The sequence below is a fragment of the Rhea pennata genome, chromosome 6 (genome assembly GCF_028389875.1).
Source record: "Rhea pennata isolate bPtePen1 chromosome 6, bPtePen1.pri, whole genome shotgun sequence".
Classification (NCBI taxonomy): Eukaryota; Metazoa; Chordata; class Aves; order Rheiformes; family Rheidae; genus Rhea; species Rhea pennata.
Genome location: NC_084668.1, coordinates 10,568,585 through 10,595,365, shown reverse-complemented (window position 1 = coordinate 10,595,365; position 26,781 = coordinate 10,568,585). Strand labels below are relative to the sequence as shown.

General features: G+C 39.0%; 1 protein-coding gene across 1 annotated transcript; it reads right to left on the bottom strand.

The window, feature by feature from the left end:
• Positions 1-337: 337 nt before the first annotated feature.
• CFAP221 (cilia and flagella associated protein 221) lies at positions 338-26,781 on the bottom strand. Its single transcript, XM_062578841.1, has 25 exons — positions 26,698-26,781; positions 23,348-23,532; positions 22,568-22,668; positions 21,443-21,529; positions 21,248-21,343; positions 20,595-20,695; positions 18,343-18,446; positions 14,773-14,932; positions 14,114-14,237; positions 13,913-14,024; positions 13,584-13,692; positions 12,904-12,991; positions 11,157-11,246; positions 9,996-10,091; positions 8,404-8,494; positions 7,108-7,235; positions 6,747-6,827; positions 5,642-5,749; positions 5,321-5,494; positions 4,842-5,000; positions 4,347-4,441; positions 3,708-3,797; positions 3,386-3,505; positions 1,810-1,839; positions 338-678 (listed from the first exon to the last, which is right to left on the bottom strand). Exons 2-25 carry the CDS (start codon positions 23,484-23,486, stop codon positions 555-557), a joined length of 2,607 nt encoding a protein of 868 aa, XP_062434825.1. The 5' UTR covers positions 23,487-23,532; positions 26,698-26,781; the 3' UTR covers positions 338-554.

Below are 26,781 nucleotides of genomic sequence, written 5' to 3'. Positions count from 1 at the left end.
GTTCTGCAGTCCTGCTTTATCACCCTAATCCATGTCCCCTTCCGGCAAGAGAGTTGTTCATTGAATTAACTCTTGAACAGGTAATGAAATTTGCTTGGACATTATTTTTGTGGACAGTTAACATCACAATGTTCAGTTTTTTTTTCTTCCATTAACAAACTGAAGTGTATGATGTACAGTCAAAATAGAGACTTAGTGACTTACCTGCAAAAATTCAAAGACAGGCCATAATTAAAACCCCAAATCTGAACAATTTTGTCATGAGGACTTTTCATTCTTTATTTGAAAAGAGTAGACTGTATACAAATGATAAATCTATTTACATGGTAGCACGGTAGTCTTCCAGTTCTTCACACCAGTAAAAAATGAGCAGGCACACTGCTGAGGAATTTCACTGCAACAATTACTCTATTTGGGGCAACATACACAATGAAAGTCTTTGACAGAGATGGCACTACTGGTGCTTCACTTCTCTTTGTTCATGTAGCTGAGCAGGAGGCCCCAAACATTAACAGGATAGGCAGTAAAAAAGCATGGAATTCATAAAATTACTCTTATTCCAGAATAAGGGTTTTATTAATTGCATTCAGCTTCATTTTCTCGACATGTTTTTGAACCTTCTCCCTTAGCCTCTCATTCTGGGGTTGAAAATGTCCATCTGGATAGTTGTGTGGGTCTCTGCAAGAGGTTCAGAAAATCATTTATATTTAAAATAGCCATGGGAATTACTTGACAATGCTGATAAAAAAAAGGAAGAGATATACATAATTACTCTCTTTTTCATAGTTTTAATAAATAACCTGCACATGTACTATTCCATGTGAATACAGAGGATATTCTATTACTTACATCAAACTGGAAGGGGAGTGAAATTGTGAAAAGAACATTCACTCTCATCTTGGCCAGGAAAGAAACATAATCTCCTGATAGGTAAACACATACTAGATTGAGTTTCTGCATCTCATCTATGAAGAATCATATGCTCTAATGGTCAGAAGAAGAGAATCCACACGAAAAGCTTGATTTCTTTAAGGATTAAAATGCTGAAAGTGCTGTGGAGGAGCAATGGGGTGTCATCTAGTGAAACACATAACCTCACCAGTAACAATGACAAGTGAAAAGATTAGGACTTCATTGTTTGATGATAATTTTTTTTTCTCTCTTCACAAAGCCAAACAAAGAGGAAAGCGTTCACCAACTCTAACTGGCAGTGAAAGCAGACCAACTAAAATCTGCCAGCAGATTTTCTTCTTTCCTGTGTCCTCAGTCCTTCTAGGAATCAAGGCCTATGGGCCAATTCAATACAAATATCCAGCGTCCACCACTTTCCAGGGACACCTGTTTTCTAGTGCCCATTCTGAGACAGAAACTTAAGCCAGCTTTCATTAGGATGGAGTCTGTGTTGCCTCAGAGCAGCTTCCAGGGTCCTATTCCTAAGCAGAATTGCACTTTTCACATGCATCTGTTATTTTTGCTATTAAACCCTAAATTTCTTTCCATAAGCGGAAAGTAGAGACTGTTATGGAGATGGAGTCATACTTGCAGAAAACAGAGTAAGAATGGCACAAGAAAGCGTATTAAATGGCATACTCATGTCCTATTGTATATAACAAATGCTCCACAACTGGAGTTTAAGATCATCAGTTGAAGTAGACTCCTCGGATGGTTTAGAGATAGCCAAACCGAACTGAAAAGAACACTTGTAAATTAAATTTCCTAAATTATTTAATTTAGGAAAGTATTTTCAGCTTTGAAGAAAAACATCTAAACTTTAAAAAGAATGAATCTTATGGTCATAAAACTGCTTACCCAGAAAAAGCGCCATCCAGCACTGTTTCACTGTGGAGAAAAAGGTCACTGTTTAGTTACATAAGCTGCCTCAAATCCACATGTTCTAAAAACCAGTGTCAGAAAACACAAGAAGTAGCACTAAGTCAGACACACATGCTTTTTTACAGCAAATTATTCTTAATTGATGTTGTAGTAATCACAATACAGCAATCAGTGTCTTGTCAGAGAGCTCGTAGTATTTAGCACTGTTTAAAAGTTTAATGGCTGATAGACTTGCACAAGAGTTGAATGTCAATCACTCCCTCTAAAATTAAAGAAAATGAGACATTCAAATCTCTCGGTGACTCTGAAAGTCTCAAGCTATTATACAAATCCCAATTAGCTAGGCAGCTAAGCATCATCGTGCCTACTTCAAAGAGAGGGCAACTGTTGGATGGAAAGATTAATTCACTGGCTCAGACCCACACAAGGTATCTGTGAAAACACAGGCTTAGAACTCAGCACCTTCTCCTACATTCCCCTGCAATCGTTTATCTTGACCATACTGCCTGCTGCTCAAGCCACTGTCCTCAGTGTCCCTCTTACCAACTCAATGGCAAGTCTATCAGCCATTAAACTTTTAAACAATGCTAAATACTACGAGCTCTCTGACAAGACACTGATTGCTGTATTGTGATTACTACAACATCGATTAAGAATAATTTGCTGTAAAAAAGCATGTGTGTCTGACTTAGTGCTACTTCTTGTGTTTTCTGCATCCTTTCTGCAACATCACAAACCCCCAGGTTTCACACAATGAACTCACTTTTGCTTCCAGCCCCACAGAATTGCTGGGCAGTCCTGAACACTATTCTGTAATCAGGGTGGTAATCATTAAACTCAACGAAAGGCCCATCTGTCTCTCAGGGCTTTCCCCATCTTCAGATGCACCGCAAGATTTCTCTGCTGTGCTCCAAAATTGGGACATTGGCCTGACAACACCAAAAGCAACTGGCAGAACTTGGCCCTTACAGTGGTCAATTCATAACACTTTAGGGAGTAGGCCATTTTGTGTTTACGAATGCAAATTCTTTTATAGGCTGTGCTGTGTGTCTAAAACATAATGGGAATCCATGGAGACGTGCACCTGGGATAGTACAGTAAGTGTGACCAGCTCCTATGAAGAGCCAGGGAAAAAAAAGCACCATCTCAGGGGGAAATTTCCAAGGGCTCATCACTCTGCCAGCATTAATAAATACCTAACCAGAAAGGACAGAAAATCCACTGGTCTAAGAACAGCAGACATCTCTGAGAGGGTAAGAAAACTGCCTCAAATACTAGATTGCATTATTAAAACCAAAGTCAGAGACATCTGGACCGGTGTGCCACGTTCACGGCTGCTTTCTGAAGTACAGTTCACAGACTATATTTGCAGTGCAAAATATAACACTGTAGACTTCTTATTTGCTCAGAGTGCCAGATTCAGCAATAATTTGCCATTCAGCAATAAAGCCTGCAGGGCATCTCAGGAGGACTTCTGACATAATTCAAAAGGAGAAACTTGTTTCCACATTCCTTCCCATTCTTTCCTTCTAATTTCAATAGTTATAATTACCTTTCTTCTTTTGCTGATTTCTCTTTGCCTTCTTCCAAGAGCATCTGTCCAATTTGTGGAAATTCAGCTCTTATCATGTCTGGAGTAAGTATCACTTTGAACTCAGTTTCATCTGTCTCACTGGAAATTGGTAAATTGAAGAATAATCAGATTTTCTCCCTTTAAAAGTAATTTTTAGCAAAAACCCGCAAAACTATGTCTTACACAAGAGGGACTTGGTGCTTTTGTCTTTGAGGATCTCTTAGGACAGGTCTAGACACATCCATACAAGTGGTTAACAGTTAATCAATCGTATTAAATACATAATAGAGGAAAAACTTACTAGTCACTTATATTTTCCCTGTCTCTCTCAGGTAAGTCATCCAGCATTGGTGGTACATCTCTTGGAAGCATATCCAAACTGTAAGGATCGCTGTGATGGAAATGGTGTTTCTTTAGGCTGGGCAGAGAGTAACTGCACACAACATCTATATCTGAAACTTCCTAGTAGTTTTATTTACAAAGAAGAAGATATATTTTTGAACATTCCAGGAAAATCTGAGTATACCAGAAACTACTGAGATATGAGGGGAGGTGAGCATGAGAGATGCTGGCTACCATTGTGCACAAGTGCTTCATATGCTACAGGTTTTAGTGTTCATACTTCTGCAGGACAGACTGGGCTTTTACCTCTCAGAGACTTCTGTGAGTAAATCAAAAAAGCATTCAGAGCAGATGTTTTTGAAAGTCCTCAGTGAAGCTCCAATTTCAGGGCTAGATACTTCTTCTAATTATATTGATCTAAATCTTTCCGCCAAGGAGGTCAGTAGGTGTTTTCTCCACTCATTTGGGATTTCTGAGCAGCAATTTATTATACCGATAGCCACATCTGTATCTGTGGGATTTGTTACTAGTCAATGTAGTTACAGACAACAGAAGCTGGCACAAGGTAGCAGCACTGTATATTCAAATTGTTTCTTACCCAGATGTTGTACTTGTCAATGTGGGAGTGTTAGAAAAGGTAGAATATACCACTGGTAAGAATCTTCTCCAGCTCATTACTCCACGAATCACTTCCTGAAATGACAAGTGCTACAGCAATCAGACCTCTAACATACAATGCAGTGGGGAGAGAAGCTTGAAGGACAGAGCACCTGACTTCTTGGTTGAGAAGTGAGTTTGGGGAGTTGTAGTTCTCTCTACCTAAAAGATGCTTCCTCCACTGCAAGGCCATGAAAATACATTAGAGAATGAAAAGAAAGAACAGAAAAGTACACAGGGATAAATAAGAGACATGGAGAAAGTATAAAAAGTTATTCTGACCTGCTTATTGACTATTTAGGTAAATGCATAATTTATACTTGAGAATGTTTTCTATTTAGGATGATTACTCATCTTTCTTTTGGATTTTTGGAACAATTGTCAGCAGAAATACTTCCAAGGCAAGTACTCATACAATAAATGCAACAGGCCATACCTTGTGATGCAGAAATTTCTTTTGTGTGACTGGAATGCTGGATCCTTTGGGGCATTCCTTGGTAAAGGTATATTTTGGATGAGGACAAAGATGATATTCAATATTTGTTTCAGAATAGGGCAAAGGAGGTAAAATTGGAAATAATCCTGGAGTGGGGTTCTGAAAACAAAAGAGATTATTTAAGAAAAAAATTCTGAGCACCACAAAGAATTAAATCAGTGAAAATTCAGTTCTTACAATTAACTCATTCACTCTAAACTCACATCTTTATCTCATTGTGACTCTTCTATTCAGTGTGACACATGATCTCCCTTTTTTTCCCCACATAACATACCCATAGTCTACCTGGTTCACCCATGCTCTCTGCTGTCTAAAACACTGAAGAAAATTGCACATCAATTCCATATTGTGCCCCTGATGAAACAAACATCCTTTACCCTCCTTTCTTAGGCTCTTTGTGGAAGCAAACTTTTACTTACAAAAATACGAAGTGGGCTGCTCTCAGAGGGGTGGACTAAAGCTTGAGGAGGAACCAGTCTTAAGAGGCTGATGTCCCTTTCTGCTGCTTCTTCTGGAGATTGTCTGTGAAAATTCTTCTGGGAGGTCAAGCTAAGCTGTCTCTCAGGAGATGCAACTACTTGAATCAACTCATCCTTGAAAAACATAGACATCAACAGATTTCAGAGTGCAGTTAGCCTTTTGGTATAATGTTTTGAAACAAAATGAATCAAATAATTGTAGAATTATAGGGCTGGGAATGACTTCCGCAAAGGAAATTTGTATTTGGGATGACTTGTTACCTGGGCTCCCTGCCTCAGTGGTCGGGAAAGTTTTTGAGGTTTGTAACTTGTGGCTGCATGGTGTGTACAAAACGGTTGGTATCCCATAATGTGGAAATGCTGAGGAACCTAGGTGCAAAGGAAAACAATGCATTTCAGGACATGACAACAATCACTTTTGCTTAACTCACGGATGGAGGGGAACATTCCAGCTTAAGCATGGACATGTCACATCTTTGTGGTATCTATTACTGCATCCATTGACCACTACTCAGGAACATGGTATGTGACCAAAACTTTGAGGAGCAATACTTCACCAGTACAAGTTGAATGAGCATGTAAAGGAATATTTCTATTTTTGCTTTTCTATGAAAGACCATAAATTTGTCAGTTGCTTGATCAAAAGCAGAGAAAAACTGTGTTTACACTTAACACTGATACATGAAGTAGTTGTTTAACAAGGGGAAAAAATATTAACAGAAAGCTTTTGACCTGAAAAAAGGAAGGGGAAACTGAACTAAAACCTATGTCAGTTTGAACCTCAGGAAATATTTTTACTTTGATGAGATGCAGAATTTGATCTTCTGCTATTCAAAAACTGGAGAGAAAAAGGATTAGAACTCGGAAGTAAAAATTGTTTCTGCATTCATAAAGTTGAAAAAAGAATACTATGCATTTCAAGAAGGAGTTGTTAGTATTTCCTGTGCAGGAATGCAGGAACTAAACAAGTATAGGTGGATCCCAAATAAGCAGATTTCCATTACTTGCTAAAGAGAAAGTACACATTTATAATAGGATGGCATTTTTGCTCTCTGAAATCAAAGGAAAAGCTGTGAGTGGCTTGCGGGGGTGTTGCACAGTATCCTCATTCACAGTAGAAGATGCATCTCACAGTTTGAGATATAATAATTTCATTTCTCTATCTGTCTCCTATTGCAGGCTACTGCTGGCTATTTGTGGAAGTAGATCAGATTTGTTTTTAATAATAGCATGATAATCACATAGACTTATTAAAGCAACATTTCTACTGGGCTGCACGCTGGGGCTACTGAAGCAGGCAGCAAATACGTCTAACTGGATTAGTAAAACAGAACACAGGACACAGTTGAGAGCTCTACTGACTCACCTTCAAGTCATAATAGGGAAGAATGTGTCTCACTTTTATGTCTGCAGATTTGACAGGAACTAGGCCAAGAGCATCAGGTGCCTGAAAGAACACAGTATTAAAAACCTAGCAATATAGTGGGAATTTTGTTTTTCATTGGCAAGAATTCATCAGCACATTTACTTGAAAATATATGGAAATAATTTTGTGAACACTTTGATATTTCTCCAGTCCCTTCTTGGATTTTTTTTTTTTTTTGTTGCAACTCCAGTACAGCAGTCACATTGTAAAGTTTTGATAAAAGCAGTGCTGGGCCTGGGACTAATGTCTTCAACAAAATTCTGACTTGAGCATTTGCTGCCATTTTAGGTAGAATACTTACTAAATCACACTGCAACTGGTGGGAACTGTAAGTGGGGAATTCAAAAGGCAATATACGATCTTCGGATATGTTGGAAGAAATGACCTTACATTCCTCACCCTTCTCTGGTTTGCTGAAACTCCCATTTTCTGTCATTAACAGAGAGTAAATGTTATGTGTGTGCAATATGTCTTAATATACTGTTTCAAAAATAGAACTAAGCCACAAAACAGATACTTAACATTTCCTAAGACAAGATGTGTGTAGTCATTTTAAAATGAAATGTAAGATAATCTTTCCTAAAGGCTTTAAATGCCATATCTACAAGACAGCAGGCACAATACCATGACTATTAGATCTGATTACCTCTTCAAGAAAGTCATCACAACCCACACATTCCAGCATGGTTGTCTCTATCTGTTTTCACTCAGCAAGGCAGACTTAAGTCAGAATACCTCTTTTACACTGACTGCCATTACTAGTTGCTTGAAGCTGAATGCTACTTGAAGCCCTCTGCAGTTCCTGCAATGAGTTTTCTTGCATACTGAGAATTAAAGAAATCTCACTTGCAGAAGGAGGAAAGGTCTGATATAGAAAGGTGTTTCAGCAGTTGTCAAATTGGGTGTGTATGAGGGAAGCAAGAGACACAAATCCTCCTCTGTCCCCATGGAACTTTGCCTCCATCCAGGGACAATTTCATTCTGTGACTGTTAAAGAAGTGATTTTTCCAGGCCAGTATTTTCATTTCACTATAAAGAAATGAACTTTTCTCAGCAGAAACAGGCTCAAAATCAAAGTCACATGAGTGCTTGCAAGCATTTGTATGAAAAATGATATGGAGAAAAACGTAACCCAATACTGGCCACCTGGCTGGCTGTGTAGCTCCCGGTTCCTACAGTCTCACTGCGCTGAGGTTAACCATCTTGTACATTCAGGTATCTTTCCCAACTCCTCTTACCCCATGTCTCCAACCTCTTGGGCTTCACCCATCCTGCTTACCTACCTGCTTCTCACACAGCCTGTCCCTTCCCTGTTGGCCCTCAAGGCTAAAAGTAACTGCCCTATTATTAAGGAGATAAGCTGCAAGGCTCCTAAGAAGAGTAATCACCTTTTAAAATCACTTTTAATACAGATATATTTTGACTGCAGCCATTTCTACTTTGCCACACTTCTCTTTTTTGCTTGAAGGCTCCTATGCAGGGACTGTGTATTCATGTATGCATGTGAGTATAAACGTAATGCATTTGACACACTCCAGTATCACCTGAGTGATCAAAATTCGTTGCCAAAATATCAGCTTGTTCTTCCACTCCTTACCAGACACAAAGCCTTCTCCCAACCTTCTGGCTTCTCTGTTTAGTCCACGGAACAGAAGCAGCAAACGATTTAATCGAATCTGAATCAGAACCTAAGAGAATAATTATGAATTTTAAAGTTTAATATTAAGCTGAGAAGTCTAAGAGTCACAGCAATACATAATACCTACAACTGTTTATTTTACAAAGGTCACTCGGACATCTCTTTTTAAGACTTTTTGTTATAGTTTTCTGATCGGGTAGACAAAATGGCGAAGGAGAGATACAGAATACATATTTACTCCACAGTGACGTTACACATCAAAAACACTGCAACCATTCATTTAGTCTTACAGTTTAATAGACTTCTTTTGATAGTCCAAAATGCTTCAGGTGTGTCTATCAGTATAAACATATTTAAACAATGAGTGAGCAGTCAATTAGTCAGGGTCACATGAATATCTGTGGTTCTGTGAAACCAGAGGATAAGTAGCAATGTGCACTGTGCAATTCGCCCAGTGCTGTGTATCACAAAGTGGCAATAAAGATCCCTAGGTTTTAATACCAAAAGGGACCATTTAGCCACCTCATTATTTGTACCATATAGGACCTCTGTACTGAGCCTAATATTGCAGACTGTGGTAAAGAATAGATCTGAGAAAAATATCTAAACTGGATATTGGAAGTGCAGGAAATTTCCATATTGCTGCTGTATTAGGATTTACTAGGAAAAGAGTAGTGGAAATGAAAGATATTTAAACTCAATGAGATAAGTGATTTTACTGATTTCATCTTTAGCTTCTTAAAAGAATTCATAAAACCATAGAACAACTCAGGTAGGAAGTGACCTCAGGAGGTCTCTAGTCCAACCTCCTATTCCAAATAGGGTAAGTTATGACATTAGACCATGTTGCTCAGGGCTTTACTTAGTCTAGTCCTGAAAACCGCCAAGGATGGAGACTGCATGACCTCTCTGAGCAACCTCTTCCAATGCTTCACTGTCCTCATGGTGAAAAAGGTCTTCCTTACACACAGTCTACACCTCTTTCACTTGAATTTACACTCATTGTCTCTCATGGGCCCACTATGCACTGTTACAAAGAGCCTGGCTCTGTTTTTGATAACTTCCTCAGAGGTGTTGGCAACCCCCCTCTGAAGCTTTCTCTTCTCTGAGATGAACAAGCTCATTTCTCCCGTGACACCTCGCAGTCCAAGTGCTCCAGGCCCCTGACCATCTTGGTCACCCTGTGCAGAACTCACTCCACTTTATTGATGTTTTTCTTGTACTGAGGCACCAAACTGGAGACAGTATTCTAGATGCATTTTAGAATCTTTTCTCTTTTTGTGCAAAAGGGTTTTTTTACTTAAAAAAAAAATCTAAATTCAATTCTTGTGAATTGTCTTCTTAACAATTGATTTTGAAAAAAAATCCTTAAGCAACAGCTGAAGACAAAACTTATCCCAGATCCTTATTTTCTGGTGAAGCAGGGACACATTTATCAAGCTATCAAATCCCTGGCTAACTGTGAAGATTCTTTATGTCCTAGTTTGCATGCTTTTGTGCTCTTTCCAAGGTGTTATGCCATCACACTGCTTTCTGGTTGTTCACATTACCTTGTATGCTGCTTGTTGGAATTTCCTCAACATCCTGTTTCTCTTGTCCCAAAGGTCATTACGGAGCAAGTCAAATGTGGGATGGACACTTGGACACTGCAGAGTAGGAAAGGGGAAGATGGTAGGGATGGGGATGGAGACAGGGAAATGAATGGGGAAAGAGAAGGAAAAAAGGAAGGGAAGGGGATGAGGATGGGGAAATGGATTGGGATGGGAAAGCAATGAGGAAAAGGAAGGGGAAGGGAAGAAAAGGGGACATGCTTTTTAAAATTACACAATGGATGAATGTTCTCCAGCCCAAGCCATTCCTGGCCCAAATCCATACATTACTTCCTAACACTGAAATTAAGTCAGATAAAAACATTCAGTTGAATAATTTCATTTCAAGGCTACATCACCCTATTGTCTTTTAAACAGACATTTTCACCACTGCACTCAGGGGGAGGTAATCATGAAATATCTGCAGATGCAATATGGGGAATGCAGAGACAATGTAGAATGGTCTGCATCCATACATAAATGATGTCCAATATACACCTGGAAGGTACTCAGAACACCAGCTTCACACAACCACCTGCTGTGCCCCACCAAGCAATTCTCAGCACTTCATAATAGGCATGAGAGTACAGTAAAAGACCAGCTACTGCAGCTGTATGTTCCTGAGCAAGAAGGTAGCAAGGATTCCTTGTGTTGCTAAGATCCCAGGTTTCTTCAGTAGTAGAGTATTTATTAAACAAAACTCTCAGACAATCCTAGGAAATGGATCCTAGGAAGTACCTCACACTATAGAGAAAGACCAAAAAAAATGTAATTACCACTAAAGTCCCTGTCAATCTGACCTGTAGATCAAGTTTCCAAATCTTGTGATTGGCTTAACCCTATGTCCAGACATGAGAAAGCTGCTCCTAACAAAGCTCCCAGGAACAAGCAATATGAATCTCAGGTTAGGCCTGCAAATTCCCACTTGCTTCTCATATTAGAAGATCAGAACATCAAAAGACAAATTGTGCACACAGTATGGTGCTGACCATAATGTACTAGGAGAAAAGTGATAAATAAGACATTGACACAGAAATGGGGACATTAGGAAGAAAAGTATTCAGTGCTAAATTGCTAAAGCTGTTTGTTAGCTTAATAGGTGATAGTAACATATAAACAAACCTGCTCAACAGGTCGGATAACACGTCTGAAAGAAACTTCTACTTTGTTCCTCTGAAACTCCTTTTCTATGATAGGATCTCCTCTTTGGATCTAATTTGCCATCAAGAAGAATAGTCACATTAGTGCAAAGTATTTAGTGAATTCTTTCCTCATTTACAATTAGCGGAAACTCACAATGTAATGTTCTGGAGTTGGTTGACAAAACACAGACTTAATTCCCCTTCCAGGGAGTGATTATTGCAATGCTTTAGTAAATCAAACAAAGTAAATAATGTCTTTCTGGGGCTGAGTTTCAATCAGATCCCCACCCTAATGAAACACAGATCACTTTGCATAGCCAAAATCAGCACAGAGAACAGCCAAACAGCCCTACATAAATTGCCTGCAACTTTCCCATTTCTGAGCACTCTTGTTCTACCATGGTTTCCAAAGTGCCTGCTCTTTAATCTGCTAATATGTGAAACAGTTTACTGTTCATATCGTTTTATGTCTTTGAAACTCTCTTACTTTTGTCTGTTCAGGTATGCTGGATGAATAACAGAGCTTCTTCTCATTACATCACCTTCCATCCCAATTCTTCTTACCTAGTGTTTCATTTCCTGGATACTACTATGTCTTAAACAAAATCTTTGGGTTTATCATGTGGAGTGAAATGCGCAAGGTTTTGATGGGCTCAGGTTTTGGTTAGGACAACAGAAGACAGACAAGCCACTCACACAGTGTTTGACATGAGCCACTTGAATAAACGATGGAGGGGTAATAAATACTCCATGACCCTAAAGACACTCAAGGTGAACAAACTGACAACAAGAGCAACAGCAAAGATATGCTTCTGATTGAATGTGATGAATGCAATTGTGAAACAAACCAGAGATCTCCACTGCCCTAACAGCTGAACAGCTAAACAGGTAAGTAAATATGTTTCCAAACATATTTAATTAAGTGATACAATGACCTCACATTTGGGATCTTTTTTTTTTTTTTTTTTTTTTTACTAATTTGCTTATTTGTTAGTATTAATTATAATGTTTGAATTAATTCACAGTACCTAACTCAGTGTGTAAATTACAGCTTGACCCCATACATACATAAATACATTCCCATAAACAGCTCTTTGGAAGTCAGTGGAATGTCAGAAGCTGCTTGCATGTGACAGGCATGCAAGTCATAGCAAATAGGGGAAATAGAGGCAAATCCCTGAGGGCTGCGCCATTTGTGAGCAAATGTTTCTTGCCACCACCTGCTGCTGCTGTCACCTCCATGGAAGATGCACTGCAGTCAGAGGTGACTGGAAGAAACCAAAGATAGGGAGGGTAAAGGTATAGAAGAGGCACCTGATAAAATATCTGTCTATAGCTCTATGTGAGAGTACTGACTATATTTAGCTCTGAGCCATTCAGGCCATTAGCTCTTCAGAGCAGTACAACATACACAGAAGGTTGGATTCAGCCACAGTGCTGAGAAGATTCAGCTGCAGTGTTGCACTGTGATGCAGCTGGGTGCAAAGCCACCACATTGGGAAAATACTGGGTCGCACTTCCTCTCCTCCTCTTCTCCCAGGGTAAAACCACCTCAGAAACAGCAATATGAAAAAATAACAACAACAAAACTGCAGGAAGTACAGCTCATGATATATTAAGAAAAACTGAAAAGGCGAAGAACTTAATACTGTTCACTAGTGCACAGGAGGCAGACTAAAAGTATAAGTTTTGATTTTAAATTTATAGAACTAGCAGCAAAGACTAACCTTGTACTGTTCTTCTTCCCTCTGTCGGTTTTCAATAATCTCTTTTTTAAATTTCATAGACATTGGATCTTTGCCTTTATGAACCTGCCTGCATTTACAGTAGAGGAAAGAAAAATTCTTTACTTAACGCGCAGTTTGCTTGTTTAGAGAAAAACGGACTAATTCTCCTCTTCCTAAGGTGTCGAGAGGATTCTAACATTTGGTGTAAGAATAGTTCTGTGGATTGCAAATGAAACCGTGGTGGGCTTTAACACATGATTATGCATTTTTCTTTACACTATTTGATGTACATATGTAATTCTATTCACTCTGTATTATATACATTTTAGTCCAGATTCAACATTTACTGACAACTACAGCAAAAGCTCCTTTTGTCTTTAGGGGAACAAGGTGGGAATGTATGAGAATAAAGTTTGCAGAACAACGTTTTCAACAGCTTTTCCTCTGAAAGCAACCACAGTAAAATCAAAGACCTCATTCAGTACTACTGCTACTACTAATCATATTCCTCTTAGGCGGAAGTGAAACAAATGAAACAACAGTAACTTAAATGTAAGACAAACCCATCAAGACTTGAAATGGCAGCATTACACATTAGTGGATAGCACATACATCATTTATAGAAGCCTTAGTTAAGCAAATCCTAGTGTTGCTAATAACAGTGGCTAATTAACACTCACCACTTCAGATGATTCTCTTCTTCTTCCTGCACAGCTTGTTTAACTTTTTGTTCAAATACAGCTTCCTTCATCTGTCTTGTTTTTGTCCCTTCATTGCCTTGGCGAAGGACTGCAGGAATGTCAAAAAGCCATACCTCATGTCAAATTAGATTGAGTTTTTAACTGGGAAACACATCTGTTGTGATAAGTGAACTCATTAACACACAAAGCTAAGGTGACATTTTCTATGGAAACTATAACCACATGACCTCGACAATTTAACGCTGAGTTCCCTATTAGAAACCTATCCAAAATGATAAGACCAAATTTATGCTGCTTAATTATGTTACCTTCTCTCAAGTCCTTAATCTTCAATTTGCCTGGTTCCTGATTCAAAACAGTTGCCACAGCATATGGATTTGACAAGTCTGTGGGGAATCTGAGGTTTTGGTATTCAATTTCCTAAGAGATAAAAATTAATAGGAAGGAATAGAAACAGGGAAAGTGCTGGTCCTGCCTGAAAAGTACTCCTGATTATTATCACTTCACACCTTTACTTTTTGAATAGGCCTGAATTGTGGTTGGCTAGACTGGTCTCTTCTCCACACCAGTGATTTTCCTGCAGAAACAGCTTTTTTCTTTGGAGGACTTCTTTGTTTTTCAAATTCTTCTTTTCTAGGTGGCAGAAGGACAAACATTGCTCTTATAAGTTCTTTGCAATTGGGATATAAATAACATGCATTTACATCCTTTCTAGATACACAAAGGGAACTGGAATTTTCTCCCCAAAATTACGACTGGAACGAAACTTTCTAATTTCACTAACCCTGCAGTTTGCAAAAAAAAAGTACAGGCTAAAAGATCTTACTGTTCCAGAAAACCTGATTTGCAAGCTCTCAGCAACAAGACTAAAACACAGCAGATATAACAGAAGCTAAGGATACTCAACACTTCTTTAGGAATATTTAACATCTTGTTATTTTTATTTCAGTACAGTTTCACTTTATATAGAGTTAGAGCATTCTGAGCAAATGATATGCTACCAAAAGAGCAGGTATAAGTATTAACACTTGAATGACGTTAGAGCATTTTAAGTTTCCATAGATACAAATGCTTAAAATGATTATAGTAAAATGGTATGAAATCCTATTTCATGTGGGTTTTTTTAGAATTGAACAAAAATATTCAAAGATCAGTCAGCCACACATACATTAGACCCAGATAGGGTGTTGACGTTCCTGTGAATACACATACATAGGGTTTTGAGCGAAACTGTGAAATCCACAACTGCATTTTCATGTGTGCTGTTCCATACTGAAGTGGAGAATATTTCACAGTTACTTCTACTTTCCCATTGCCTGGAATGATTCCTGTGATTAGAGGAGAAAAATAATGAGAATACCTCCCATGTGAGCCCACTCGAGTACACTGAAACGGATTATGGACTATACTTTTTAAACAGTATTAGTGTTTGAGTGGATGACAGTAGGCCTGGAAAGTACTTCAGGTCTCAAAGTATGTTTCCAGAACTACTGGTTACCTAGTAATGGGAGATATTGCAAAATAGTAGTGAGATTGCTATTGCAATAGCAGTGAGATTTGACAGTAAGACTGCAAGACTATTCCCTACTGTTTTGAAAATGACAGAAACTGTTTACATGCAAAAAATCTACACTTACATCTGCTACTCTCAATTTGCTGTTACTTTTTGGTTTCTCAAGCAAAGCATTATACATTTCTCTGTGCTCGTTCAGGTTTGGTGAATGGTCCATATTTAAAGCATTAGCTGCCTCTACTGTGTTTTACTTCCTTCTTACTCATTCCATGATTTTCTCAAACCACTTTAACTCTTGCCTTTGTATCCCTGAACTGTCAGTGCAATCTGAGGATATAGCCTCCGATGCTTCTCAGAATTTCCAAAACAAGAAGTTTATTCAGTTCATCCTTAATATCACAAAATTTGTCATCTTTGTAAAGTGACCATTGCTTGGTTTTCTGCAACCTATAGTTTTAAAGAACAGATAGTTTCATTGTCTATTTGTTTCTGTGGAATTTGTAAGATTATTTGATTATTGCTGATTGTAAAGCCTAATGGTTTGAGTAGGAGCTGAAATTTCTATGTGTTCCTTAGAGGGTTTTCAACACTTCAGTGGACGATTGCTTAAAGTTTTTGGTTACCAACTTCTCCTAGACTGATGTTTTTCTGTGATTTTTGTATTTTTCCTCTTACCAGAACTGAGCCAACTTAGAAAACACAAATTAGTTCTGGCAACTTTGCTTGTGACTGTGCAAAAACCAAAAATTTATTAGTAAATTTTATACCTCATCCCTAGTTTTGCTCAACTGCAATGTTTTCCTTTTCCTCCCTTACGATTACAACTTCTTAAAGCACACAGCAAGAACTCTGAAAGAACAACCAAAAACAAGACAGCAACATAGTTCACCTCCTTCACGAACAACACACCTGATGGAATCCAAATACCACCTCTGAACTGGAGAATGAAAATCCACCTAAACTCAGAAATCTTGAAAAAAAAAGAACAGAATTAACACCAAAGCTGCCAGAGCTAAGGGCAAGATCCTGTTCCCGTAAGGTTCTTTCTAAACTGGAAAAAAAACCAAACCAAAACACCTAGATCACATCAGAATATGATCTGAGGAACTATGTTGATTGAAATACTGAATAACATAGCTGTCACTATGGACAGGAACCTTCACGTGTAATATTTCATCACCTTATCATAGGTAAATACTATTGGAAACACAGAACTGACCACATCCAAAAAACTTCCTATAAACATACTGATGCCTGTTTATACCATGGGTAACACCATGCTTCTGAGTAGTATTAATTAACATATCTGCAGCAGTAATTTTCTAGTAAGTACAGCTTACGTTGCAGTGTGATTAACTAGATTAAATGAAGTAGGATAATTCCTAGCTTGACAAAAGCTTGATAACCTCTAACTTGTAAAAGGTAGGAACTTTCAATTGCTGTATGCTTTTACTCATTCAGCTGTAATTACTATAATTATTTCTTCCATGTTAAAGACAAACCAGCTGAGAAGGCTAACCCATTTCCCAGTGGAACTGAGGAGAATGGAAAACAAGACACTGTTGCTCTGTTTTGTAAATTTATTTTACATACATATCACTGTTGGGAATCACTCAGATTGTCTGTTAAATCTCCAGCATCAAATTACCTGCATAACACTTTTCTGCACTGGAAACAATAACAAACTGAGGAAAAATGAGGGCATCCTTATTTCCAGAACAGCTCATTTGGGAAGTGGGACTCTACCTTTTCTATAAGTCCAATTCAAAACATGCAGAGACCCTGGATTAACATGGAGGAGATTTGTCTTCTCCCAGGGGTCACATTTTGATTTTTAGTACAGATGCAGGCAATGCAATGCTTTATGGAACTCTGACAAGACAGTGCACACTCATATTATTCTGCATAGAGGAGCAACAACAAGTTTTATTGATGTGCACAAGCAATCGGAGTCTGAATTCCACTTGCACTAAGGGCAAGATTTATGACAGTCTTTATTTATTTAGATCCTTATGTATCTGAGTGGAATTGATCAAAGTGCCTTAGTGAATTAGGCAGCCAGGTCTCATTCACTTACACACCTCTGTAAGATACACTGGGCTCTTACATGCTTCCCTTGGCACCAGGCAAATATAGCTATGAAAGCATCTGACCTACGGATACTCATGCCTCCCTCAAGAGAGAGTCCTGGCCATCATTAGGCATGAAAAATGCTGATCTTACTGTAGCCAGAAGTTTCTACTCTTGTCAAGCCCTACAAGGAGGTTTAGACTGACTCTAACATCCATTGCCATCCCATGATACACCTGCAGTAATGCATTTTGTGCCCGTGACTGTTATAGCTCCTGAGGCAACAGTCACAATTGTACTGAATACTTCCAGACCACTAGGGAAATGCAAGGATGGGGATATGTTTGATGAAGCAGAGGTCACCTTTTATTTTCCCTGTGTATCAACAACAGGATCAACAGCAAAGCACACAGTTGCTACCACAGTCTTTGATAGCTGCTAGATTTCTTCAGCAGCAGAGGTTTGCAACACACTGCAGATAAACTGGCTATCCTGAAGCAGTGATTATTTCCCCTCTAAAATCTGGCTTTAATAATACCCAAGCAGCTCCAAAAGAGAAGCAAATAATTTTCCAACACTGAGGAGTGTCACACAAGGTCGCTGAGCTATTTGAGGGCCAGGCTTTGCCTCTCTTACTGTACTTTATACAAATGTAAACATTGTTTATCATTTTATAGTATGAGGAAACACACAAAAAGCCTCCAGTTAAGGGATCTGACATATACTAATCACAAAGAGATAGCTATCTGGTCCCTTAATGAAGCAGGAGCCACATTGTCTTTGGAGAAAGGAGTGATAAAGAGGTGATTTTTGGGCTATATCCTGCTTGTCTAATTTTCAAAGGCCTCCCTGGTGTGTGAAGAGAGCAGGCAAAGGCTGGATGACCTATCTGGAAAGTCCCATATTCCGTGGGAGGTCCACAGTTGGGCAGTGAGAAAAGATACCTACTATCTGCAGAAGGCTATTTGCCACATGGCTAAGACTAAGTCATGCATATGACTAAGATTTACAGCCTGCATTTAACCACCAACACTCTGGGGCAAAGGCTGTATTTTTTTACATGCATTTCCACCCAACACCAAATAAATGGTCACAAGTAAATATACTCAATAAATATACATTTAACTTTAAGAATTTTAAATAAATGCAGTCTACCAAATGTTGGCTGGACAGTGAAGGCTTTGTGACGCTGAATGAAATCAATGTGGAATTCAAAATCTATTGGACAGCTGCACTGCAAAGGTATAACATATTCCTTACTGAAAAAGAGAGAAAGGAAGAAGAAAGAATTAATGAAACTGCAGCTGATCATCAATAGCTAGCTGGAAAATTACATTGTACACAACACGCACCGAATCTATCCATGTCAGAGAGATGGGTTACTTGAAAATATGAAAATAGTCATTTCTCATTGTTCCAAAATAGTAAAATATTTCAGACCATTCAGTCTGTCAGAAAACTAGAACTAAGTCTTGATTTGATAGCTGGGTAGTATACATCTTGACTTACCTTCTCTTACCCAAACAGAATTTGTTACAGATGTTTCTATAAAATTTGCTTTTTAGAAGTTATTTCTGTGTATCCTCATATCCTTAAGATTTGTACCGTCTAGCAAAAAGAAATAATCCAAACTGGAGCAACAGTAAGTACAAAATTTGAAATCAGGCTCCTCCCATGGCCTTTCTTGTAGAAGAGGATGGGAGAAGACTCTAGTGCACAATCTTCAAAAGTGCTGGATACTCTGATACATCAGCATGATCAGACTTCTCCCAGTGCAAAAATAATGCTGCACGGGGCTCATTTTCATAAAAACCCTTTAAGTCTCACTTTGGTTGTGTGAAGAGATATTGGAACACATGTATTCACGCTCCCTGGCTTTTGTCTGAATCTGTTTTCATGTACCAAGCTGAAACGCAAGAGTTGGTATTACTCCATCCATCATTCTAGAAATCAAGACTAGTTTACCAAAGCTTACTTCTGTTTCCTATAAACTGTTTGACTGAAATCCTATCCTGCTGATTAGCAAAGAATGCACATTATATACAATGTCCCTTTGAAAAGCACATTTTGAAAAGCTTAGGAAAATAAGCGATAATAGCAAGTGCCTTTTTTCTCTGCCTTAATATGACCTGCTCTTGAAGGTCCTAAACTTGTGGAAGCAAAAGGAAGTTTCTCTATCGATCTCAGTGTGTTAAGGATCAAGACTATAGCTCCTTGGATTCTGTACAGAGTTTCTCAGACAACTTTCACATTTTAAAAAGGTTGCAGTAGCTTAATAATGAAAAATATTGGTAAAAATAAAGGTTTGAAATTATCAGCTTTTTCTTCAGGAACTCTTCCAGATTCCTAATGCATCTTTGTAGATCACTGTTATGTTGGAAACTTTTCACAATGTTTAAAAGTGTATTCATTTTGTACCTGCCTGATCTCTTTTCTGTATTCTGAGAACATGAAAATTCTTTATACTTCAGCATTTGTTACAAAAATGGAGTAAATAAGCAGAATCACATCATGCCTAGGAGCACCCAGAAAGTCATAGATCCTGCTCAGTCCTCTGAAAAAGCTGGGATGTCATTTCTGTGGGTTTCACTAGCATTTAACAAACTGTAGGGGTTTAGAAGAACAAATAAATGAAAAGATACAAATTTTCTTTCTACAATGGCAGGCTCATTTTTATCATCTGCATAATTTTGCATTTTTCCCCTTAAATGCCTTCCTATTCATATTTTCATCCTTCAATAAAATCATAAGTTACTTTTAACTTGCAAACTAAGCTATAACCCAGCTACTAAGACCTTCAGTTCTTAGAATTCACTCAGATCTTTACACTACCACCAAGACTCACCATTTACTAATATAGTCAATATACTATAGAACTAAGCCCTGATTAATATGAACTAACTCCCTTCTTTCCCCCTTTCCAATTCCTATTAAAATTATTACTGATTTTTTCATGAAAACTGTCAGTGTTAGATCTACGCAAGAGCAAGATATAAGACAAAGTCTATGTCATTCAGTGCTCCACATCAAGGTTACTTTAAATATTTACAAATAGAAAAAAACAAATCTAATGATTGATTGATTTCTGGACTGAGGTTAGCTATTTGCTATCACTGACTTAAGTCTAACCTTACTAGTTCATAGCTTCAGTTCCAGAACCCTTCTTCTTAAAAGAAAGATCCATGCACTTAAGACTTCTTAATACTAAGAAGATACAATACTTAGGAGCGTACAGCTTGAGAACAGCAGCTAGTATACGGCCATACAGCTTCACCTGATGATGAAAGTGGGTCAGCACGAATTTAGACTAGCTGAAACCCCAGTTCCATCTGTATATACATTTTTCAGATTTTTCCAATTTTTTGCTTGTCCCTCAAAATGTGGACAAATTTGCCTTCTTCACTCACCTCTGACCAACTGGTACATCAGACAGATTTATAAATGATGGAAATTCTACAACATTCACAACAGGGTAGGCATGCACAGGAATGAGTAATGTATCTTCTCCCTGCAGAAAGAGTAATAAATATTAGCTTCTTACATTGAGTAAATGTTACGGAAATTAAAAGTTTATATCGCATTTGGTCAGTAACTGTGTATGAAACACCTTGAAGATCATCACTGTGTTAGCTATGGCTATCAATATTCTGCTTGCTTTCAGTAACTATCCGTCTTTCTTTACTTTCTGTGGTTCTCTAAACCACCTGCAAGTCTGCTCAGCTGAAACACCACATCAGTAAAGCACAAAGACTGATCTATGGGCAAAGAATTACAAAAGGAGGAAGATATGCTACCCACAACTCTGGGATATTTACAGTCTGAAAAGTATATGCTAAAAGCTTTGGGGTGCTTAAAACCAAAATACTCCAGTCCAGACTTTTTCATATGAACTCATGTGGCTCCAATAAGCAGTGTTCTATCATACATTTGTGGTAGATCTACATTTGTGGTAGATCTTCGAATTTTGGAGATTAATTGTACCTTTATTTTATCATCAATATCATGTCTTAACTGTTGTTTTATTCCATTAGAAGTATATTTTCTTACAATAAATCCTTACTTGACAATGAATTCGGATGCAGTCATAGTAATATCGCCACTCATCAGGACAAAAATCAACAGTAACCAAAAATGACAAGCCAGGGACAAGCCGGTGCTAGAAAATGACATGGAAAGAAGGTGTATGAAAATGACTCATATGAAAGAAATACACTGCTGTGTACAAAGAGCAGTGTGAAGGTTTTCTGACACTTACTGTTTTGTTGTATTTGATCTGAAAATACTTTGTCTGGGGTGGTATAATGTGAAGGTTTATTACATCACCAGAAATATTTATCAGCTTCTGCAGAACAAAAGAAAACCGAAAACCCAAATGCTTTACAATATGAAAGGTCATTTGAGAATGCCTATTGTGTTTTTGAGACTATTCATAGCAAAGAAGTTATATTAAGCAAGGAATTATTCACTTCTGCTTTGCTCGAAATAATGTTGAGTATGCCCTGAATTTGAAAAGAAAACTATTTAAATCTTGCAACCTACATTTTTAATCTTTGGAATCAAGTCACAGTTATTTACTTAGGCAGAATTACAGCTTATTCTGTCTGAAATCAACAAGACTGATCTCTAAAGAAGAAGCTACCATTGAATCACATTCTGGTACTGTTTTGTTTATGTGCAAAAGGAACAAAAAACTTAATTCAACTTCATTGACTTCACTTTTACAGAAGTATGAAAGAACATAAATGACTTAATATTCCACTGTTTTGTTCTGGATCCCAATGTAACAAACCTTTGGACTGTGCCAGTTCAGCCTGCAAAGCCTCCTGTATCTTGTTTACTTTCTTTATACCTGGTCAACCTAGCCCATCATAGCCATCCAACCTCTGCCTCAAAGCACTTTCTATATGAACAAAGACAGACAAAAGAAAAAGCAGAGAAAGGAAAAGGAGATGCTCAAATTATTCATCAGGAAAGAGAAACAAACATTTATGTCCTAACTTTCTTTCCTTAGATCAGACTGCACTTGCCAGAAGACCAGAGGTACTTTTAAAATCTTCCCACCAGTGAATATGGTTGGAGCCACAAAGTCCAATTTATTCTGATACCAGTCCTTTACGGATTTAAAGCAGGGATCCTTCATGAATGTCTTGCAAATAACATATCACTCTAACCCTGCTCATAGATTCAGATATAGAAAAGGTAAAACAGAGACTGCAAAGGATAGCAATGTCCATAGCATGGTACTGGTCTTTTTTGTTACTTCAGGGCCACTTAGCAAATGCTGCTTTACAGAGTACTCTATACAGCAAGAGAACTCATGATCACAAGCAGTCTACTCAGTCTTTTAAAGCCCTGAGAGGATCTCTGCTCTGAGACTTACTAGCATCTGCTGGTGATGTTTTCCAATTTCATAGCCTCCATAGTGTAACACAGCAGGCTCAGCCTGTATGACTTCATTCCTCTGAAGTTTTGAATAAATCTCTGGAAAGAAAAATAATGAACAGGGAGAAAAGGAGACCAGGTGAAATAGACATCATGACTGTTACATTTATCTAGTGTGTTTATGTAGTACCCAATACGTTACAGAGAGAAAATAGAGACAGAGCTCATTTCTCCTGCTAAGCCAGGATCTTGAAATGCCTAACTAGTTAAATGAAGTGTTAAGAGGGCAACGGGCACAAACCGAGATACAGTAAACTCCATTTAAACATACGAAAAAACTTTTTTATGGTGAGAATGGTCAAGTACTGGAACAGATTGCCCCCAGAGGCTGTGGAGTCTCCATCTTTGGAGATACTCAAAACAGATTGGGCATGGCCCTGAGCAGCCTGCTCTAGTCGACCCTGCTTTGAGCACAGAAGTTGAACAAGGAGATCGCCAGAGGTCCCTTCCAACATCAGCTATTATGTGATTTTGTAATGCTTGCCACAGTAATTTCATGACATCTGCTCTTTATGGCTTCAACCAGCCACCACAAAATTCAGAGGTCAGCCACAAACAGTACAGACATTAATATTTTCCTGGCTACCTCTCCTATGATTTGATCTCACATGAAGTCACAGATTAAGCAACAGAACGGGAGTTTTGCTTATGAGATGAGAAAAAAAAAGAGAGATGCCTCCTAGGATTGCTTTAAGTACTAGGAAGAGCAGAAACTTACTTGATTCCAGCAGGTGATTGGGGACAGCATGTCTTTTTTTAGGTTCCTCCACTAGGCTGTCCAGAAGGACGCTGGGTATTTTCTTGATGGATTTCTCAGTACTAGTGAATTCCGTAGAGGGTGATTGAACCACCTCCATGTTAGGACAAAAATGGAGTCCAAGGGGTACTAAAATATCTCATCACCTGGGATCAAATCAAAATAACATAATGATCAAAGTGCCTTCCTTTGCACCAGCAACTCCTGTTGCCTAAAACTGGTTACTCCTTAGGAGAGGGATCATATCCTGAGATCAGTTAAAATTCTTCTCTCCTACCTGAATAACAGATTTACAGTGTCTCACATTCCAGACTACAGCTTGTAGGCAGAAGTACAAAATGGCTAAGTGCCAAACATCCATCAAGGTGAGCATTAATAGAAGGTAAACTTCTGTCAACTTTAGAGAGCGAAGAGTCAAATCATGAGACAAACACTACTGTTGTTATTCATTTTGGCATTACATACTCAAGATCCACTGTGGCACAGAGGCAACAGTTGGTTCCTCAAGTAGCCAAGCCCTGTGCTGTTGATGATTTCACATTGTCACTGAACACTGTGGAATTGATGGTCAGACATGTTGCAGAAGTTTCATTTTCAGGTATGCAAAGCTTTCCTGTGTCTACAAAACTCCAGGAAAAGTCAAGCCATTATATGGGGTTACTGTTTTGATCAGCAGTTCTTTCCAAAGAAAGCTAATGATTTTATCATCCATGGAAAGGACATGGCTGAGCCAATAAAAAGGCAAGCAACGATGCACTCCAAAACTCTGCCACCCAAATTCCAAGTCCAGCTTGCAATCAGAAATGACTCTTCATATAACACAATCTGTCTTGCACAAGTGGGTGGAGCTCCAAAGACTGGACAAGATGCTCCAATTATTATCCTCATTAAACGCACACTTCCATGAGACCCTCCCACAGTTCTTTTACATGCCACATCCTGCCTTTACAGAAAGTAAATCTTCAGGGGTAGTGGTATAAGCTTGGCACTTGGACAGGACAGGATACATCTAAGCTGGCACGCTGTGCCTAGGGCAACTTTATTCACCCTCACTTTCCAAAATTCACAGGAGAGGGTCTGCCTGCAGAGAGAGTATGTGTGCTAAGCACATGTGTACATGGCAAAGTAACTTCAGCAAACATTGCTCCCACAGCACTCCTTAGAATTTTGGGCATTTTCATCTGTGCTTGTGCTTATTAGGGATGTTTGGCATTGAGGACTCTGTACATCTTCTCTCCTCCTTCATGTCCCCCAGCACAGAGAAGGGAGAAGTTCTTCAGACAATTGCACTATCCAAACTGACTTCTGAGGAGATGTTTTTCCAATCTCTCCTGAGTGTTTGGGTTGTTATCTTGCAGATTCTTCTTTAATTTTTAAATATTAATATGAGGGATAAGACAATTGGCATTAGAATTTTTTGTTTAGATAGCATCAGCTGGGTTATTTGTTTGGTGAAGATAATTGTAAACCCAGAAGGCCAAGGGTATTATAGATCCTGTGTTAAGTAAGCACAGTTATCAGAACATAAACTTATCTAATGACAAGTGCAAATATTATGCAATAAGGAAACCAGACACAATCCATCCACAAAGAATTACCTTCCTAAATACAGCACACAGGCTTTAGCCTTCCTATGATCTGCTGCAGGGCAGAAAGGGCAAGATTACTTTTGGCAAAAGTACTGAGTTCAAAAGCAGCCATGCCAGATTATTCATCCCTTAGAAAGCCTCATTTTGAATGTAGTTTTCATGAACGGAAAGGTGGGTGCACAGCTCAGGATGGTGCCGCATTAATAACAAAGCACACAAACCCACGCAAAGCTAGACACATTATAGACTCTGCCAGATTCTTGCCATAAGGCACCTTCTTGCTCTTGGAGCACTGGCACAAAAGCTGATGAGCTGCTTCATGAGCTGATGAGTCACACTACAGTTGGCAGTACTCTAAGATCCAGTAGTTCCAAAGTTGAATCTTTGGTATCAAAACTCAAAAATGCTTGTGCTGTGGTTTTCCACTCCCACAGAGGCTTGTATGACTTTAAAGGACCTCAATCTGAACTGACATTGGTCAATAAAGATTTGAGGGAAGAAGGGCATGTGGAAGCATCACAGAGACACTCAATATAGTTACCTGGAACTGTTCTGTTGAGGACTGAAGTGACCCACCACCCCATCACATTTTGTGGTCTCACGTCTGGTATTTATCTGTTTCTCTAGTCTGTGTTAGATCTCTCAGGCAGGAGTTGTCAGGTTTTTCAAGCTTGTAAAGTGCTGTTTTGATTTATGGCCTTGTTTAATATTAAATAATAAATAAGAATCTTAAAATCATGTGCTACCAATCCTGTGGCCCTAATAATCTTTTCCATTTCATGGCTTTATGTACAATTTTTCTGCATGCAATAGAAAAATCTGTAAGAGGAACTTCATTATTGTGCACAACGGTAACTTTGTCCTGAGGTAATAAGTGAGCCCAACCAAACATGTCAAAATAATTATAAACATAAGGCCTACATTCTTTCCACTCATGTTGTTCAACTGTTCTTTAATTTATAGAACTGCCAGCCTCCTTCACTTGGTCAGCAGTCCCCATTAGGAATGCAAGTACTGAAAAGCTGGAGACAGCCTTGTATCAGCAAAATACTGTTTCCAGTGTAATTGCATCAGTCATTTAAAATGATGCTATCATCATCACTCACCAGCTTTAACAACACACTGTGGTATTCCTCGCCGTGAAAGGGCTAACGCTGCAGGACTGTTTACCATAGCAAAGCCCTGGAATTGCTGACTGACAGGCACAAGTCCCTAAGCTTCCCAGGATAGCTGGGCTGTGTTCAGGACTGCATTTTTGTGCAAAACCGTCTCTAGTAGAACTCTGCAGCTGTGAAACCCCTGTTCCATCGAAGGCAATGGTAGAAATTCCCCCAGTGCCCTGAGGTGAGGTATCACCCTTCCTCTGCCAAGATGCGAACTTTCTAATCCCTATGCGTTTCACAGCCTCTGGCACACCCCACCACCGGGAAGAAGCAAGGGAAGGACCGAAGGCGTGAGATCTACAACCGCACTGAAGTGTTTTACGAGCTGCACAAAGCACGCTTTTAAGGTCCTCTCTGTAGAAGTAGCGTAGTAGAACTGCTCAGCGGACGTTAACAGTTCGCCCCTTCTAAGCCAGCATTCTTGCCGGTACAACCAACCTCCCCGGCCGCCAGCCCCCAGTGCCACAAACCCTTCTGTCCCCGTCCGCCGGCGCGAGGTCCCGGCAGGAGGCGGGGGCCGCCGCGACGAGCTCTGCCCCCGCCGCGGCCGCGCACTCACCTCAGCGCCGAGCCGCGCGGCGCACGCGGCCCGCGGCCGTTACCGCCCGTTGCCCGGCAACGAGCAACGGCTCTGGGCTGTACC

Bases quoted from the DNA above. Each gene is read 5' to 3' on its own strand.
- CFAP221 (XM_062578841.1), bottom strand. From the start codon at position 23,486: ATGGAGGTGGTTCAATCACCCTCTACGGAATTCACTAGTACTGAGAAA. The intron at 14,025-14,113 runs GTGTGAAGTGAT...TTTATCTCTTAG, and splicing joins GGCCTATTCAAAAAGTAAAG to GAAATTGAATACCAAAACCT. The intron at 3,798-4,346 runs GTAAGAAACAAT...TTTCCATCACAG, and splicing joins TTGACAAGTACAACATCTGG to CGATCCTTACAGTTTGGATA.